We start from the raw sequence: 16281 nt of genomic DNA, 5'->3' as shown, positions 1-16281 counted from the left end.
TCTAGCCTGCCTGACCATTCTGCCTGTCCTGACCTCTAGTCTGCCTGACCATTCTGCCTGTCCTGACCTCGAGCCTGCCTGACCATTCTGCCTGTCCTGACCTCTATCCTGCCTGACCATTCTGCCTGTCCTGACCTTGAGCCTGCCTGACCATTCTTCCTGTCCTGACCATTCTGCCTGTCCTGACCTCTAGCCTGCCTGACCATTCTGCCTGTCCTGACCTTGAGCCTGCCTGACCATTCTGCCTGTCCTGACCTCTAGCCTGCCTGACCATTCTGCCTGTCCTGACCTCGAGTCTGCCTGACCATTCTGCCTGTCCTGACCTCGAGCCTGCCTGACCATTCTGCCTGTCCTGACCTCTAGCCTGCCTGACCATTCTGCCTGTCCTGACCATTCTGCCTGTCCTGACCATTCTGCCTGTCCTGACCTCTAGCCTGCCTGACCATTCTGCCTGCCTGACCTCGAGTCTGCCTGCCACACTGTACCTCCTGGACTCTGATCTGGTTATGACCTTTTGCCTGTCCACGACCATTCTCTTGCCTACCCCTTTTAGTATATTAATAAATATCAAAGACTCTAACCATCTGCCTCCCGTGCCATCTGGGTCTCGCCTTGTGTCTTAAACCACACTGATATTCTTTGAGGGTGTCACCTTTTATTTGAGGGTATTTTAATACATGTCTGTTTCACCATTTAGAAAAATAAAACATGCTAACCTCTCACCTTTAACCTCAAATAAAAGGTGACATTCTGTACTGTCACCTAATATGAAACATTATATCTCAAATCCAAAATGCTGGAGCATAGCACCACATTTAAACTGTAAGCTTCACTGTCCAAACACATATGGTGTGGACTATGTGTGTCTGGTAAACACATGTGGATCTGGTGAACAGTTATCACTTGTTGACCAACTACAGGAATACTGACCTCAGAGTCTCCAGTTTACAGTGGGGATTCCCCAGTCCATCAGAGAGCAGCTTCACTCCTGAATCCTTCAGGTCATTGTTACTCAGGTCCAGCTCTCTCAGGTGTGAGGGGTTTGACTCCAGAGCTGAGACCAGAGAAGCACAGCTTTCCTCTGTGACTAGACAGCCTGACAGCCTGCAAAGAGTCAAATCATATTAAAACCACACTGCTATTCTTTGGTGGTGAAAATAGTGGCAGTATATTTTTTCAACATATTCAGATACATCAGCATCCTGAAACCAGTCGTATCTATTCATAAATGAATGTATCATTATTAGAAATGACAAATTATCAAAGTATTGCCTGTAGAGAGAAAAATGTATAGTACAAATATTTGAGTAGACTGACCAGACCAGTTTCAAAAGCAGTATCAGTCAAAAGACAGACAGTGAGGTATCAGATTTAGATTGTATTGAGTATACAGTCCACACCATATCTATTTTGACAGTGAAGCTAACATTTTAAATGTGTCTCTATACTCCAATAGTTTGGATTTGAGATATAATGTTTATATGAGGTGACAGTATATAATGTCACCTTTTATTTGAGGATATTTTAATACATATCTGTTTCACCATTTAGAAATGAAAGCACTTTATGTATCTAGTCCCCCCATACTTTGATAATTTGAAGAAGTTGTAAATATTCTGATCAATTTACTTATAGTGTATTAAAGTAGTCAAAAGTGTAGTATTTGGTTCCAAACTCATTGGTTGCATTTGCAGTTTGTTTTGGTTGTGTTTTGGGTTGTGTTTTGCCCAATAGTAACTGAACTGTGGATGATGACTGGAGTAATTTTCTGTCTAAGGGAGTAGATAACACGTTTCTAAACAATACTAAATTAATCCTGATTATGCCTTGATTAATACAAATCATAAATAAATCATGAATAATAACACTAAGAGTTGGTTTAAACAGATCTGAATTAGGAAACTAAGAGTTGGTTTGAACAGATCTGAATCAGGACACTAAGAGTTGGTTTAAACAGATCTGAATCAGGAAACTAAGAGTTGGTTTGAACAGATCTGAATCAGGAAACTAAGAGTTGGTTTAAACAGATCTGAATCAGGAAACTAAGAGTTGGTTTAAACAGATCTGAATCAGGAAACTAAGAGTTGGTTTGATCAGATCTGAATCAGGAAACTAAGAGTTGGTTTAAACAGATCTGAATCAGGAAACTAAGAGTTGGTTTGATCAGATCTGAATCAGGAAACTAAGAGTTGGTTTAGACAGATCTGAATCAGGAAACTGAGAGTTGGTTTAAACAGATCTGAATCAGGACACTAAGAGTTAGTCTAATCAGATCTGAATCTGATTAAAGATAGAACTGCCAAATGGGGTGGAGTTGCAATCTACTGTAGAGACAGCCTGCAGAGTTCTGTCCTACTATCCAGGTCTGTACCCAAACAATTCGAGCTTCTACTTTTAAAAATCCACCTTTCCAGAAACAAGTCTCTCACCGTCGCTGCTTGCTACAGACCACCCTCTGCCCCCAGCTGTGCCCTGGACACCATATGTGAACTGATTGCCCCACATCTATCTTCACAGCTCGTGCTGCTAGGTGACCTAAACTGGGACATGCTTAACACCCCGGCCATCCTACAATATAAGCTTGATGTCCTCAATCTCTCATAAATTGTCAATGAACCCACCAGGTACAACCCCAAATCCGTAAACACGGGCACCCTCAACATATATCATCCTAACCAACTTGCCCTCCAAATACACCTCTGCTGTTTTCAACCAAGATCTCAGCGATCACTGCCTCATCACTGCCTCACGGGTCTGCTGTCAAACAACCACCCCTCATCACGATCAAACGCTCCCTAAAACACTTCAGCGAGCAGGCCTTCCTAATCGACCTGGCCCGGGTATCCTGGAAGGATATTGACCTCATCCCGTCAGTAGAGGACGCCTGGTCATTCTTTAAAAGTGCCTTCCTCACCATCTTAAATAAGCATGCCCCTTTCAAAAAATGTAGAACCAGGAACAGATATAGCCCTTGGTTCACTCCAGACCTGACTGCCCTTGACTAGCACAAAAACATCCTGTGGCGTTCTGCATTAGCATCGAATAGCCCCCATGATATGCAACTTTTCAAGGAAGTCAGGAACAAATATACACAGGCAGTTAGGAAAGCTAAGGCTAGCTTTTTCAAGCAGAAATTTGCACAAACTCAAAAGGTTCTGGGACACTGTAAAGTCCATGGAGAATAAGAGCACCTCCTCCCAGCTGCCCACTGCACTGAGGCTAGGAAACACTGTCACCACGATAAATCCACTATAATTGTTGAAATTCTCAATCATTTTTTCTACGGCTGGCCATGCTTTCCACCTGGCTACCCCTACCCTGGTCAACAGCACTGCCCTCCCCTCAGCTACTCGCCCAAGCCTCCCCTATTTCTCCTTCTCCCAAATCCAGTCAGCTGATGTTCTGAAAGAGCTGCAAAATCTGGACCCCTACAAATCAGCTGGACTAGACAATCTGGACCCTCTCTTTCTAAAACTATCTGCTGAAATTGTTGCAACCACAATTACTAGCCTGTTCAACCTCTCTTTCGTATCGTCTGAGATTCCCAAAGATTGGAAAGCTGCCGCAGTCATCCCCGCCTTCAAAGGGGGAGACACTCTAGACCCAAACTGTTACAGACCTATTACTATCCTGCCCTGCCTTTCTAAGGTCTTCGAAAGCCAAGTTAATAAACAGATTACCGACCGCTTTGAATCTCACCGTACCTTTTCCGCTATGCAATCTGGTTTCAGAGCTGGTCATGGGGGCACCTCAGCCACGCTCAAGGTCCTAAACGATATCATAACCGCAATCGATAAGAGACATTACTGTGCAGCCGTATTCATCAACCTGGCTAAGGTTTTCGACTCTGTCAATCACCACATTCTTATTGGCAGACTCAACAGCCTTGGTTTCTCAAATGATTTCCTCGCCTGGATCACCAACTACTTCTCTGATAGAGTTCAGTGTGTCAAATCGGAGGGCCCGTTGGCCGGACCTCTGGCAGTCTCTATGGGGGTGCCACAGGGTTCAATTCTCGGGCAGTCTCTCTTCTCTGTATACATCAATGATGTCGCTCTCGCTGCTGGTGATTCTTTGATCCACCTCTACGCAGACGACACCATTCTGTATACTTCTGGCCAACTGATCACTGCCCGCACCCGCCCGACCGTCCAGCATCACTACTCTGGACGGCTCTGACTTATGAATATGTTCTGAATATGTGGACAACTACAAAAACCTAGGTGTCTGGCTAGACTGTAAACTCTCCTTCCAGACTCACATTAAGCACCTCCAATCCAAAATTAAATCTAGAATTGGCTTCCTATTTCGCAACAAAGCATCCTTCACTCATGCAACCAAACATACCCTCGTAAAACTGACCATCCTACTGATCCTCGACTTCGGCGATGTCATCTATAAAATAGCCTCCAACACTCTGCTCAACAAATTGGATGCAATTTATCACAGTGCCATCCGTTTTGTCACCAAAGCCCCATATACTACCCACCACTGCGACCTGTACGCTCTCGTTGGCTGGCCATCGCTTCATACTCGTCGCCAAACCATCTGGCTCCAGGTCATCTACAAGTCTCTGCTAGGTAAAGCCCCGCCTTATCTCAGCTCACTGGTCACCATAGCAGCACTCACTCGTAGCACGCGCTCCAGCAGGTATATCTGGTCACCCCCAAAGCCAATTCCTCATTTGGCCGCCTCTCCTTCCAGTTCTCTGCTGCCAATGACTGGAACGAACTACAAAAATCTCTGAGGCTGGAAACACTTATCTCCCTCACTAGCTTTAAGCACCAGCTGTCAGAGCAGCTCACAGATCATTGCACCTGTATATAGCCCATCTGTAAATAGCCCATCTATATACCTCATCCCCATACTGTATTTATTTATTTATCTTGCTCCTTTGCACCCCAGTATCTCTACTTGCACATTCATCTTCTGCACATCTACCATTCCAGTGTTTAATTGCTATAATGTAATTACTTCGCCACCATGGCCTATTTATTGCCTTAACTCCCTTATCTTACCTCATTTGCACTCACTGTATATAGACTTCTTGTTTTCTTTTGTTCTACTGTATTATTGACTATGTTTTGTTTATTCCACGTGTAACTCTGTGTTGTTGTATGTCTCACATTGCTATGCTTTATCTTGGCCAGGTCGCAGTTGCAAATGAGAACTCAACTAGCTTACCTGGTTAAATAAAGGTGAAATATAAAAATAAAAAAACACAATGAGTGAGAAAGTTAGATGCTACAACAAAACATGCTAACCTCTCACCATTACCAATAACAGAGACTACAACAAAACATGCTAACCTCTCACCATTACCAATAACAGAGACTACAACAAAACATGCTAACCTCTCACCATTACCAATAACAGGGACTACAACAAAACATGCTAACCTCTCACCATTACCAATAACAGAGGATACAACAAAACATGCTAACCTCTCACCATTACCAATAACAGAGGATACAACAAAACATGCTAACCTCTCACCATTACCAATAACAGAGACTACAACAAAACATGCTAACCTCTCACCATTACCAATAACAGAGAATATAACAAAACATGCTAACCTCTCACCATTACCAATAACAGAGAATATAACAAAACATGCTAACCTCTCACCATTACCAATAACAGAGACTACAACAAAACATGTTAACCTCTCACCATTACCAATAACAGAGACTACAACAAAACATGCTAACCTCTCACCATTACCAATAACAGAGACTACAACAAAACATGCTAACCTCTCACCATTACCAATAACAGAGGATACAACAAAACATACTAACCTCTCACCATTACCAATAACAGAGGATACAACAAAACATGCTAACCTCTCACCATTACCAATAACAGAGGCTACAACAAAACATGCTAACCTCTCACCATTACCAATAACAGAGGCTACAACAAAACATGCTAACCTCTCACCATTACCAATAACAGAGGCTACAACAACACATGCTAACCTCTCACCATTACCAATAACAGAGGCCACAACAAAACATGCTAACCTCTCACCATTACCAATAACAGAGGCTACAACAAAACATGCTAACCTCTCACCATTACCAATAACAGAGGCTACAACAAAACATGCTAACCTCTCACCATTACCAATAACAGAGGCTACAACAAAACATGCTAACCTCTCACCATTACCAATAACAGAGGCTATAACAAAACATGCTAACCTCTCACCATTACCAATATATGTGAATATGTCCAAATATTGAAGACTTCTTCAAATAGGAGAACTACAGTGCCTTGCAGAGGTATTCATCCCCCTTGGTGTTTTTCCTATTTTGTTTCATTACAACATGTCATTTAAATAGATTATATTTGGATTTCATGTAATGGACAAACACAAAATAGTCCAAATTGGTCAAGAGAAATTTAAAAAAAATAACTTCTTTAAAAAATAAAAAACAGAAAAGTGGTGCGTTCATATGTATTCACCCCCTTTGCTATGAAGCCCCTAAATAAGATCTGGTGCAACCAATTACCTACAGAAGTCACATAATTAGTTAAATAAAGTCCACCTGTGTGCCATCTAAGTGTCACATGATCTGTCACATGATCTCAGTGTATATACACCTGTTCTGCAAGGTCCCAGAGTCTACAACACCACAGTGAAGCATAGTGGTGGCAGCATCATGCTGTGGGGATGTTTTTCATCGGCAGGGACTGGGAAACTGGTTAGAATTGAAGGAATGATGGATGGCGCTAAATACATGGAAATTCTTGAGGGAAACCTGTTTCAGTCTTCCAGAGATTTGAGACTGGGACGGAGGTTTAAGCTAAAGCAACACTTGAGTGGTTTAAGGGGAAAAATGTAAATGTCTCGGGAATGGTCAAGTCAAAGCACAGACCTCAATCCAATTGAGAATCTGTTGAATGACTTACAGATTGCTGTACACCAGCGGAGCTCATCCAACTTGAAGGAACTGGAGCAGTTTTGCCTTGAAAAATGGTCAAACATCCCAGTGGCTAAATGTGCCAAGCTTATAGAGACATACCCCAAAAAACTTGCAGCTGTAATTGCTGTAAAAGGTGTCTCTACAAAGTATTGACTTTGGGGGGGGGTGAATAGTTATGTAGACTCAAGTTCTTTTCTTTTTTATTTATTGGTTGTTTAACAATAAAAAATATTTTGCATCTTCAAAGTGGTAGGCATGTTGTGTAAATCAACTGATACAAACCCCCAAAACATCTATTTAAATTACAGTTTTTTAGGCAACAAAATAGGAAAAATGCCAAGGGGGATGAAAAGTTTTGCAAGCCACTGTAAAAACATAAATATGTATGTGAAAGGTGACATTCTGTACTGTCATCTAATATGAAACATTCTATCTCAAATCCAAAATGCTGGAGCATAGCACCACATTTAAAACTGTAAGCTTCACTGTCCAAACACATATGTTGTGGACTATGTGTGTCTGGTAAAGACATGTGGATCTGGTGAACAGTTATCACTTGTTGACCAACTACAGAAATACTGACCTCAGAGTCTCCAGTTTACAGTGGGGATTCCCCAGTCCAGCAGAGAGCAGCTTCACTCCTGAATCCTTCAGGTTGTTGTTACTCAGGTCCAGCTCTCTCAGGTGTGAGGGGTTTGACCTCAGAGCTGAGACCAGAGAAGCACAGCCTTCCTCTGTGACTCCACAGCCTGACAGCCTGACAAAGAGATCATCATGACTTCAAACACACTGTTAATTTAACACTAGGAGTGTAGAAGGACAATGGCAGATGCATTTAGTTAAAATTCCAAAACAACATATAGATTCATCTTTTGTCTTCTAGAACTGTACGGTAATTTTGTTATACTAATGTAAACATCAATGCATTGATTAAGTATGTTATTCAATATAATATTATATAGATATTATAATACATCATTTTCTCTAAACTGAATATTGCTTCCTGATGATTAGTTCTTATATGTCATTTTATTTACTCACAGAACAGCTCTGGAGGCTTTGACCACTGGCAGCAGCCTCAGAAGACCTTCCTCTGATCTGGAGTATTTCTTCAGGTCAAACACATCCAGCTCCTTTTCTGAAGTCAGCAACACAAAGACCAGAGCTGACCACTGTGCAGGTGACAGGTAGGGTTTTGAGAGAGTTCCTGAGCTCAGGTAGCTTTGGATCTCCTCCACTAGAGAATGGTCATTCAGTTCATTCAGACAGTGGAACAGATTGATGCTCCTCTCTGGAGAGAGATTCTCCCTGATCTTCTCCTTGATGTACTTGACTGTTTCTTCATGGCTCTGTGAGCTGCTTCTTGTCTTTGTCAGTAGACCTTGTAAGTGCTTCTGATTGGACTCCAGTGAGAGGCCCAGAAGGAAGCGGAGGAAAAGGTCCAGGTTTCCCGTCTCACTTTGTAAGGCTTTATCCACAGCACTCTTGTAGAAAGTAACTTCAGGCTCGTCGTTTGTTTGCAGTTCATCCATTAGATTCTCATTGTTGTTGATGAATGAGAGGAACACATATACAGCAGCCAGAAACTCCTGAATGCTCAGATGAACAAAGCAGTACACCTTGTCCTGGTACAGCACACATTCCTCTTTAAAGAACTGTGTGCACAATCCTGAGTACACTGAGGCTTCATTGACATCAATGCCAGCCTCTTTCAGGTCTTCTTCATAGAAAATCAGATTGCCATTCACAAGCTGTTGAAAAGCCAGTTTTCCCAGTGACAGAATGCTCTCTTTATTCCAGTGTGGACCTGTCTCTTCTTTCCCAAGATACTTTTCATTCTTCTGTTTGGTATGAAACACCACGAGGTGTGTGTACATCTCAGTCAGAGTCTTGGGCATCTCTTCTCTCTTATGTTTCAGCATGTGTTCAAGGACTGTTGCAGAAATCCAACAGAAGACTGGAATGTGGCACATGATGTGGAGGCTCCTTGATTTCTTTATGTGTGAGATGATTCTGCTGGCCAGGTCCTCATCCCTGAATCTCTTCCTGAAGTACTCCTCCTTCTGTGGGTCATTGAACCCTCGTACCTCTGTTACCTGGTCAACATACACTGAAGGGATCTTATTGGCTGCTGCAGGTCGGGTAGTTATCCAGAGTAGAGCAGAGGGAAGCAGATATCCCTTGATGAGATTTGTCAGCAGAACATCCACTGAGGTTGACTCTGTGACGTCCCAACAGATCTTGTTCTTATGGAAGTCTAGGGGCAGTCGGCACTCATCCAGACCATCAAAGATGAACAGAACTTTGTACTTGTCGTAGTTGGAGATTCTTGATTGTTTGGTTTCCATTGAGAAGTGATTGAGAAGTTTAATGAAAGTGTGTTTTTCCCCTTTCATCAAATTCAGCTCCCGAAAAGGGAATGAAAATACAAATTGGACATCCTGATTTGCTTTTCCTTCAGCCCAGTCCAGAATGAACTTCTGCACAGAGACTGTTTTTCCAATGCCAGCGACTCCCTTTGTCAGCACAGTTCTGATAAGTTTGTCTTGTCCAGTTAAGGGTTTGAAAATGTCATTACATTTGACTGCAGTCTCTGGTCCTGCTTGTTTCCTGGTTGTTGTCTCAATCTGTCTCAGCTCATGTTCATTATTGACCTCTCCTGTTCCACCCTCTGTGATGTAGAGCTCTGTGTAGATCTTATTGAGAAGTGTTGGGTTTCCTTGTTTAGCGATCCCCTCAAATACACATTGAAACTTCTTCTTTAGATTAGATTTGAGTTCACGTTGGCAAATCACAGCAAGCTCACCTGAATCTAGAAATAACACAGAGGATATTAATATTACGTCTGTTTTAATGACTACAGTATTTTAAGACGGTTATAACGTTTTACATTATAATCATTTATTCTATTAACTGACTGTATAAATGTGTAAATGTTTCCATAATTTATTACAGACTGTTGTGACTGATTCTATTATTATTGGTATTATTGATGGTATTATTAATGTTGTCTCTCTCTGTCTAAATTAATCACCACAACACATCCCTGCTGCTACTTGATGAGGTCACTAGGTGTTGTGTTCAGGCTAGAGGTCGACCGATTAATCGGAATGGCCGATTAATTAGGGCCGATTTCAAGTTTTCATAACAATCGGAAATAGGTATTTTTGGACACAGATTTTGCAGATGTTTTTCTATTATTTTTTTTACACCTTTATTTAACAAGTCAGTTAAGAACACATTCTTATTTTCAATGGCGGCCTAGGAACGGTGGGTTAACTGCCTCGTTCAGGGGCAGAATGACAGATTTTCACCTTGTCAGCTCGGGGGATCCAATATTGCAACCTTCAGGTTAACTAGTCCAACGCAATAACGACCTGCCTCTCGTTGCACTCCACGAGGAGACTGCCTGTTACGCGCAAGCAGTAAGCCAAGGTAAGTTGCTAGCTAGCATTAAACTTATCTTATAAAAAACAATCAATCAATCATAACCACTAGTTAACTACACATGGTTGATGATATTACTAGATATTATCTAGCGTGTCCTGCTAGATAATATATATAATCTGACTGAGCATACAAGCATCTAAGTATTTGACTTAGCGGTGGTAGGCAGAAGCAGGCGCGTAAACATTCATTCAAACAGCACTTTCATGCGTTTTGCCAGCAGCTCTTCGTTGTGCGAAGGGTAACGCTGCTTCGAGGGTGGCTGTTGTCGTTATGTTCCTGGTTCAAGCCCAGGGAGGAGCGAGGAGAGGCACGGAAGCGATACTGTTACACTGGCAATACTAAAGTGCCTATAAGAACATCCAACAGTCAAAGGTTAATGAAATACAAATGGAATAGAGGGAAATATTCCTATAATTCCTATAATAACTACAACCTAAAACTTATTGTCTGGGAATATTGAAGACTCATGTTAAAAGGAACCACCAGCTTTCATATGTTCTCATGTTCTGAGCAAGGAACTTAAACGTTAGCTTTCTTACATGGCACATATTGCACTTTTACTTTCTTCTCCAACACTTTGTTTTTACATTATTTCTACCAAATTGAACATGTTTCATTATTTACTTGAGGCAAGATTGATTTTATTGATGTATTATAATAAGTTAAAATAAGTGTTCATTCAGTATTGTTGTAATTGTCATTATTACAAGTAAATGTAAAAAAAATGTATCGGCTTTTTTGGTCGTCCAATAATCGGTATCGGTATCGGCGTTGAAAAATCATAATCGGTCGACCTCTAGTTAAGGCTGCTACAATATCATTGAGTTACACAGCTACTTTAGCTGTACTTTAGCTACAGCTTTTAAATGTTATAAAACAGCATTCAACATGAGGCAGACAGATCTTACATTTCTCCAGTGTGTCAGCAAGCTCCTTCTGGTTCATTTTCCTCAGAACGTGCAGTGTGATCTTCAGAGCCCCCTCTCTGGCACTGCTCTCCTGCTGCTCATCTTCAGCATCCACCACTTCCTTATCCTGCTTCTGACTCTCAAAGCCTTCTGGGAGTTCTGGACTAAGAATCCTCTTGAACATCTTCAGCTCGTTCTTCACAAATGTCATCATTTTCTCTTCAAGCATCTGGAATAAATTAAGTAAATGAGTTAAGCAAGAGAATAAATGTTTCTCATTAACACATTAATTAATGATTGACAGATCAACTTTACCTGAGGTAAACAAAAACAAATGTACATAACAGGACCACATACACTGAATATGGAGGCCAGGTCTGTTTGATGACTCTGGGAAGACTGACCACTGAGAATATCTGACTCTGATCTCTCCTGTTGGTTTCTGTGGACAAAACATGAGATTACATCTCCTCATCCAGGGAGTACACACACACACACACACACACACACACACACACACACACACACACACACACACACACACACACACACACACACACACACACACACACACACACACACACACACACACACACACACACACACACACACACACACACACACACACACACAGGGAGGGATTGTTGTGTTTGATTATTATTGTTTTAGGACTATGAAAATGGACAAAAGGATTAGCCTATGGATTATGAAAACAACAAAAGAAATGGGAAAATGGGAGAGAAATGACTGGAGACAGTGTTGTTTAACTCACTGACCAGGACCCATGAGTTCTTCTTACCTTCGTTCAGTAGAAAAGTCTCCCTCTCTAAAGTGTATAGGTTGATTCATAGACCGGTCACTCTTCATGGACACACAGCTGGGTACAGGGGAGGCTGGTCTCTCCTGCTTGATTGGACTTCAACACAACAGAGACAAACATTACATCTCTCATCTACTCTGAGCTCTGATGGGGAAACAGAAGAAGAGTTTCATTCCTAAAAGCTATATATCCATTTTCAGAAATGTTCGTAAATTAGCTTTTATTGTTTATGCTAAGTTATGTTTATGTTTTTTGCTAAATGAGGAGATGGCACGTGGGTACCTGCTTCTATAAGCCAATGAGGAGATGGCACGTGGGTACCTTGCTTCTATAAACCAATGAGATGGCACGTGGGTACCTGCTTCTATAAACCAATGAGGAGATGGCACGTGGGTACCTGCTTCTATAAACCAATGAGATGGCACGTGGGTACCTGCTTCTATAAACCAATGAGATGGCACGTGGGTACCTGCTTCTATAAACCAATGAGGAGATGGCACGTGGGTACCTGCTTCTATAAACCAATGAGATGGCACGTGGGTACCTGCTTCTATAAACCAATGAGGAGATGGTACGTGGGTACCTGCTTCTATAAACCAATGAGGAGATGGCACGTGGGTACCTGCTTCTATAAACCAATGAGGAGATGGCACGTGGGTACCTGCTTCTATAAACCAATGAGGAGATGGCACGTGGGTACCTGCTTCTATAAACCAATGACGAGATGCAGCGCGAACTGCGTCACAAGTAGAACTGACTTCTAGACGCTTGTTGTCGCGCGAGCGTTGTAGTCAGCCCCGCTAAAAGGCTGGTGTCGTTACTCTGCCTTCTCCGGGGGCATGTTGAGGTAAATTTACTAACCGGGAGGGTTGAATGGTGTAATTTATTGGTGGGCTGGAAGACGCACTCTTGTCTTTTCTATTCCGAGGTTGTTTACTCGCAATATCAGATATTAAGATGATTTTTATAATGAATGTTTACTGAGGTTGAGGCTCTGACTAGTGATTATTTACCCGGTGTTCAATACCTGCTATTGAGGCGCCCTGAAAATAATATTCAAAAGATTGGTCCTTGGACACAGAGGGGTTAAACACTAAAGTTACTGTCCATCTAGTGAAGAGAGGAGAACCGGACAGAGGTAGCCAGCATCCGTCAACGAGAGAGGGAGAAGCCCTCCACGGGATTTAACAGGTGGAAGAAACAACCGGGGAGCTCCATCGGTCCACAAGAAATGCAGACAGCCGGTGATGATGTAGTGGTAGCTATGGTAACTAGGATGCTGCTGGTATAGTAGCTAGCTAGCTTACCTAGCTGGACCGACTAGCTTGGCTAGCTAGCTGGTCGTTCTGTACCTCGTCTCGATGATGAATCCGGTGAACCACAAACAAGGATAGAGAGTGAAAAGGATCTGGCTACACTCATACTGTCCCTGACCGTAAAGAAAAAAGCAAATTGAACAATAAACTTCGGTGTCTCAACACTGTAGTGAACTCCGTCGTTATTCCCCAAGATCACCTCAGCAACTCTGCGCGTAACCGGACAATATCCTTGGCGCCACACCGTACGTGGACGTGGACAGTTCTGTACGTGGACGCGGACAGTTCTGTACGGGGACGCGGACAGTTCTGTACGGGGACGCGGACAGTTCTGTACGGGGACGCGGACAGTTCTGTACGGGGACGCGGACAGTTCTGTACGGGGACGCGGACAGTTCTGTACGGGGACGAGGACAGTTCTGTACGGGGACGCGGGCAGTTCTGTACGGGGACGCGGGCAGTTCTGTACGGGGACGCGGGCAGTTCTGTACGGGGACGCGGGCAGTTCTGTACGGGGACGCGGGCAGTTCTGTACGGGGACGCGGACAGTTCTGTACGGGGACGCGGACAGTTCCAGAACGCGGACATGAGCAGTGCAACACAATCAACTAAACCCAGTCTTTACAGTGGGTTACATTAGTAATATTCATTTTTTATTATTATGTTAAACAAACATTCTATGTTTTTTTATAACAATATGTTGAGATCTGGGTCCATATCCACAAAGTGTCTCAGAGTAGAAAATTGGTCGTATAAGTGCTGAGAATAAAGACATTTTACACTTATGGGTATAAATTAAAGCTATGCATGAAGTCTCTAGTCCCACCTAGTCGGCAGATATTTAGGACACCTCGTGAGCTGTCCTAAGTAGTTAAGAGTTAACAGCAGGTGTCTTGATAATACTATAGAACAATGCAGTGAGTCAGTGGTTCCTGCGCCACATGTAATTGCTTTGTAGTAGTTAAAAATAATGTTTTTATATTTCTATATGATCAATCCATAAATAATATAGACCTACATGCAACAGTATGTCTTGTGTTGTTGGCAATGATTTATGTATAATAATTATGTATAACAAGCGATACCATGTATGTCTGCATAGCATTTTGTCTTCATTTTGGCAGATTAACTCATGTTAATTTCTGAAGAGAAACTCAGGTTGGAGTTGGACCTGTGGCTGAAAGGTGGCTGGTTCGAATCCCTGGCCGGCGCTGGAAAAAACAGGAGGAATTGATCTGACCACTGGAGGGCTGCTGGGTTCACATCCTCAAAACATTAACCTTTCGTTGATCAGAACTCTAGAGGTTCTTCTTCACTGAACACAAAAATATATATAACTTTTAGTGGTTCCATATATTAAGGAAGTGATAGAAGCCTTTTTGGTTCTATAAGGAACCTTCTTTTCTAAGAGTGTAAAATAAACATGTTTATCTTTTGATTATTTAATTATCTACATCATGTTATTTCAAGTTGTCCCTTTGGAGCGCAACATCACATTGTTAAATAATAATCCTAAATTGGGCGTGGCTATAAATTGGGCAATTGAAGGCATCTAGGGCGTAATATGTGTTCGATGAATATGAACATTGTATGCAACGTTGTAGGCAACATTATTGGCAAGGGACTTGATGCCTACTATGCCAAAGATATTTAGAGTTGTTAAACGGGTGTGAAGAGTGTGTTGATATAACGGTAATATTGTCCAAATTCTGCTTGTAACAACCATCAGAATTGGTTACAAAAATATTCATTCCATAATATTAGTTAATAATTAAGAAAAAAAAAGTGGTCGTGAAATTCTATCAAATGTCTTACATTGTAACGAGTACAGTCAGGGTGCCGCGGAACCCCTGCAGTACCTCCACAGACCCCGGACTGAGAACCCCTGCAGTACCTCCACAGACCCCGGATTGAGAACCCCTGCAGTACCTCCACAGACCCCGGATTGAGAACCCCTGCAGTACCTCCACAGACCCCGGATTGAGAACCCCTGCAGTACCTCCACAGACCCCGGATTGAGAACCCCTGCAGTACCTCCACAGACCCCGGATTGAGAACCCCTGCAGTACCTCCACAGACCCCGGATTGAGAACCCCTGCAGTACCTCCACAGACCCCGGATTGAGAACCCCTGCAGTACCTCCACAGACCCCGGATTGAGAACCCCTGCAGTACCTCCACAGACCCCGGATTGAGAACCCCTGCAGTACCTCCGCAGACCCCGGATTGAGAACCCCTGATTTAGCAGATGCTCTTATCCAGAGTGATTTACAGTAAGTGCATTCATCTTAAGATAGCTATTTATTTTGGAAATTAACTTAATTAATTATTCATAAAATTATCTTCTTACCTCTTAGCTTTGGTGTCATGTCCCCCAGAGAGATGCATTTTAGAGGCAGGGCCCCCCTCCTCTCTCTCCCCAGAGAGACTCATTTTAGAGCACTGACCCCTAAACAGAGATCCAGCATGTTGGTTGTGGTTAACACAGTGACAACTAAACAGAGATCCAGCATGTTGGTTGTGGTTAACACAGTGACAACTTAACAGAGATCCAGCATGTTGGTTGTGGTTAACACAGTGACAACTAAACAGAGATCCAGCATGTTGGTTGTGGTTAACACAGTGACAACTAAACAGAGATCCAGCATGTTGGTTGTGGTGAACACAGTGACAACTAAACAGAGATCCAGCATGTTGGTTGTGGTTAACACAGTGACAACTAAACAGAGATCCAGCATGTTGGTTGTGGTTAACACAGTGACAACTAAACAGAGATCCAACATGTTGGCTGTGATTAACACAGTGACAACTAAACAGAGATCCAACATGTTGGTTGTGGTTAACACAGTGACA

At 42.5% G+C, this 16281-nt stretch overlaps 1 protein-coding gene across 1 annotated transcript; it reads right to left on the bottom strand.

Annotated features, from left to right (window-relative positions):
* Positions 1-810: 810 nt before the first annotated feature.
* Positions 811-15903, bottom strand: LOC129842109 (NLR family CARD domain-containing protein 3-like). Its single transcript, XM_055910503.1, has 7 exons — positions 15779-15903; positions 12093-12209; positions 11651-11735; positions 11294-11522; positions 7977-9747; positions 7519-7692; positions 811-1104 (listed from the first exon to the last, which is right to left on the bottom strand). Exons 1-7 carry the CDS (start codon positions 15859-15861, stop codon positions 915-917), a joined length of 2649 nt encoding a protein of 882 aa, XP_055766478.1. The 5' UTR covers positions 15862-15903; the 3' UTR covers positions 811-914.
* Between the last annotated feature and the right edge of the window lie 378 nt (positions 15904-16281).

This window comes from Salvelinus fontinalis, unplaced genomic scaffold (genome assembly GCF_029448725.1).
Source record: "Salvelinus fontinalis isolate EN_2023a unplaced genomic scaffold, ASM2944872v1 scaffold_0013, whole genome shotgun sequence".
NCBI lineage: Eukaryota > Metazoa > Chordata > Actinopteri > Salmoniformes > Salmonidae > Salvelinus > Salvelinus fontinalis.
The sequence above is the reverse complement of the archived record's forward strand: the minus strand, read 5'-3'. Positions and strand labels throughout refer to the sequence as shown.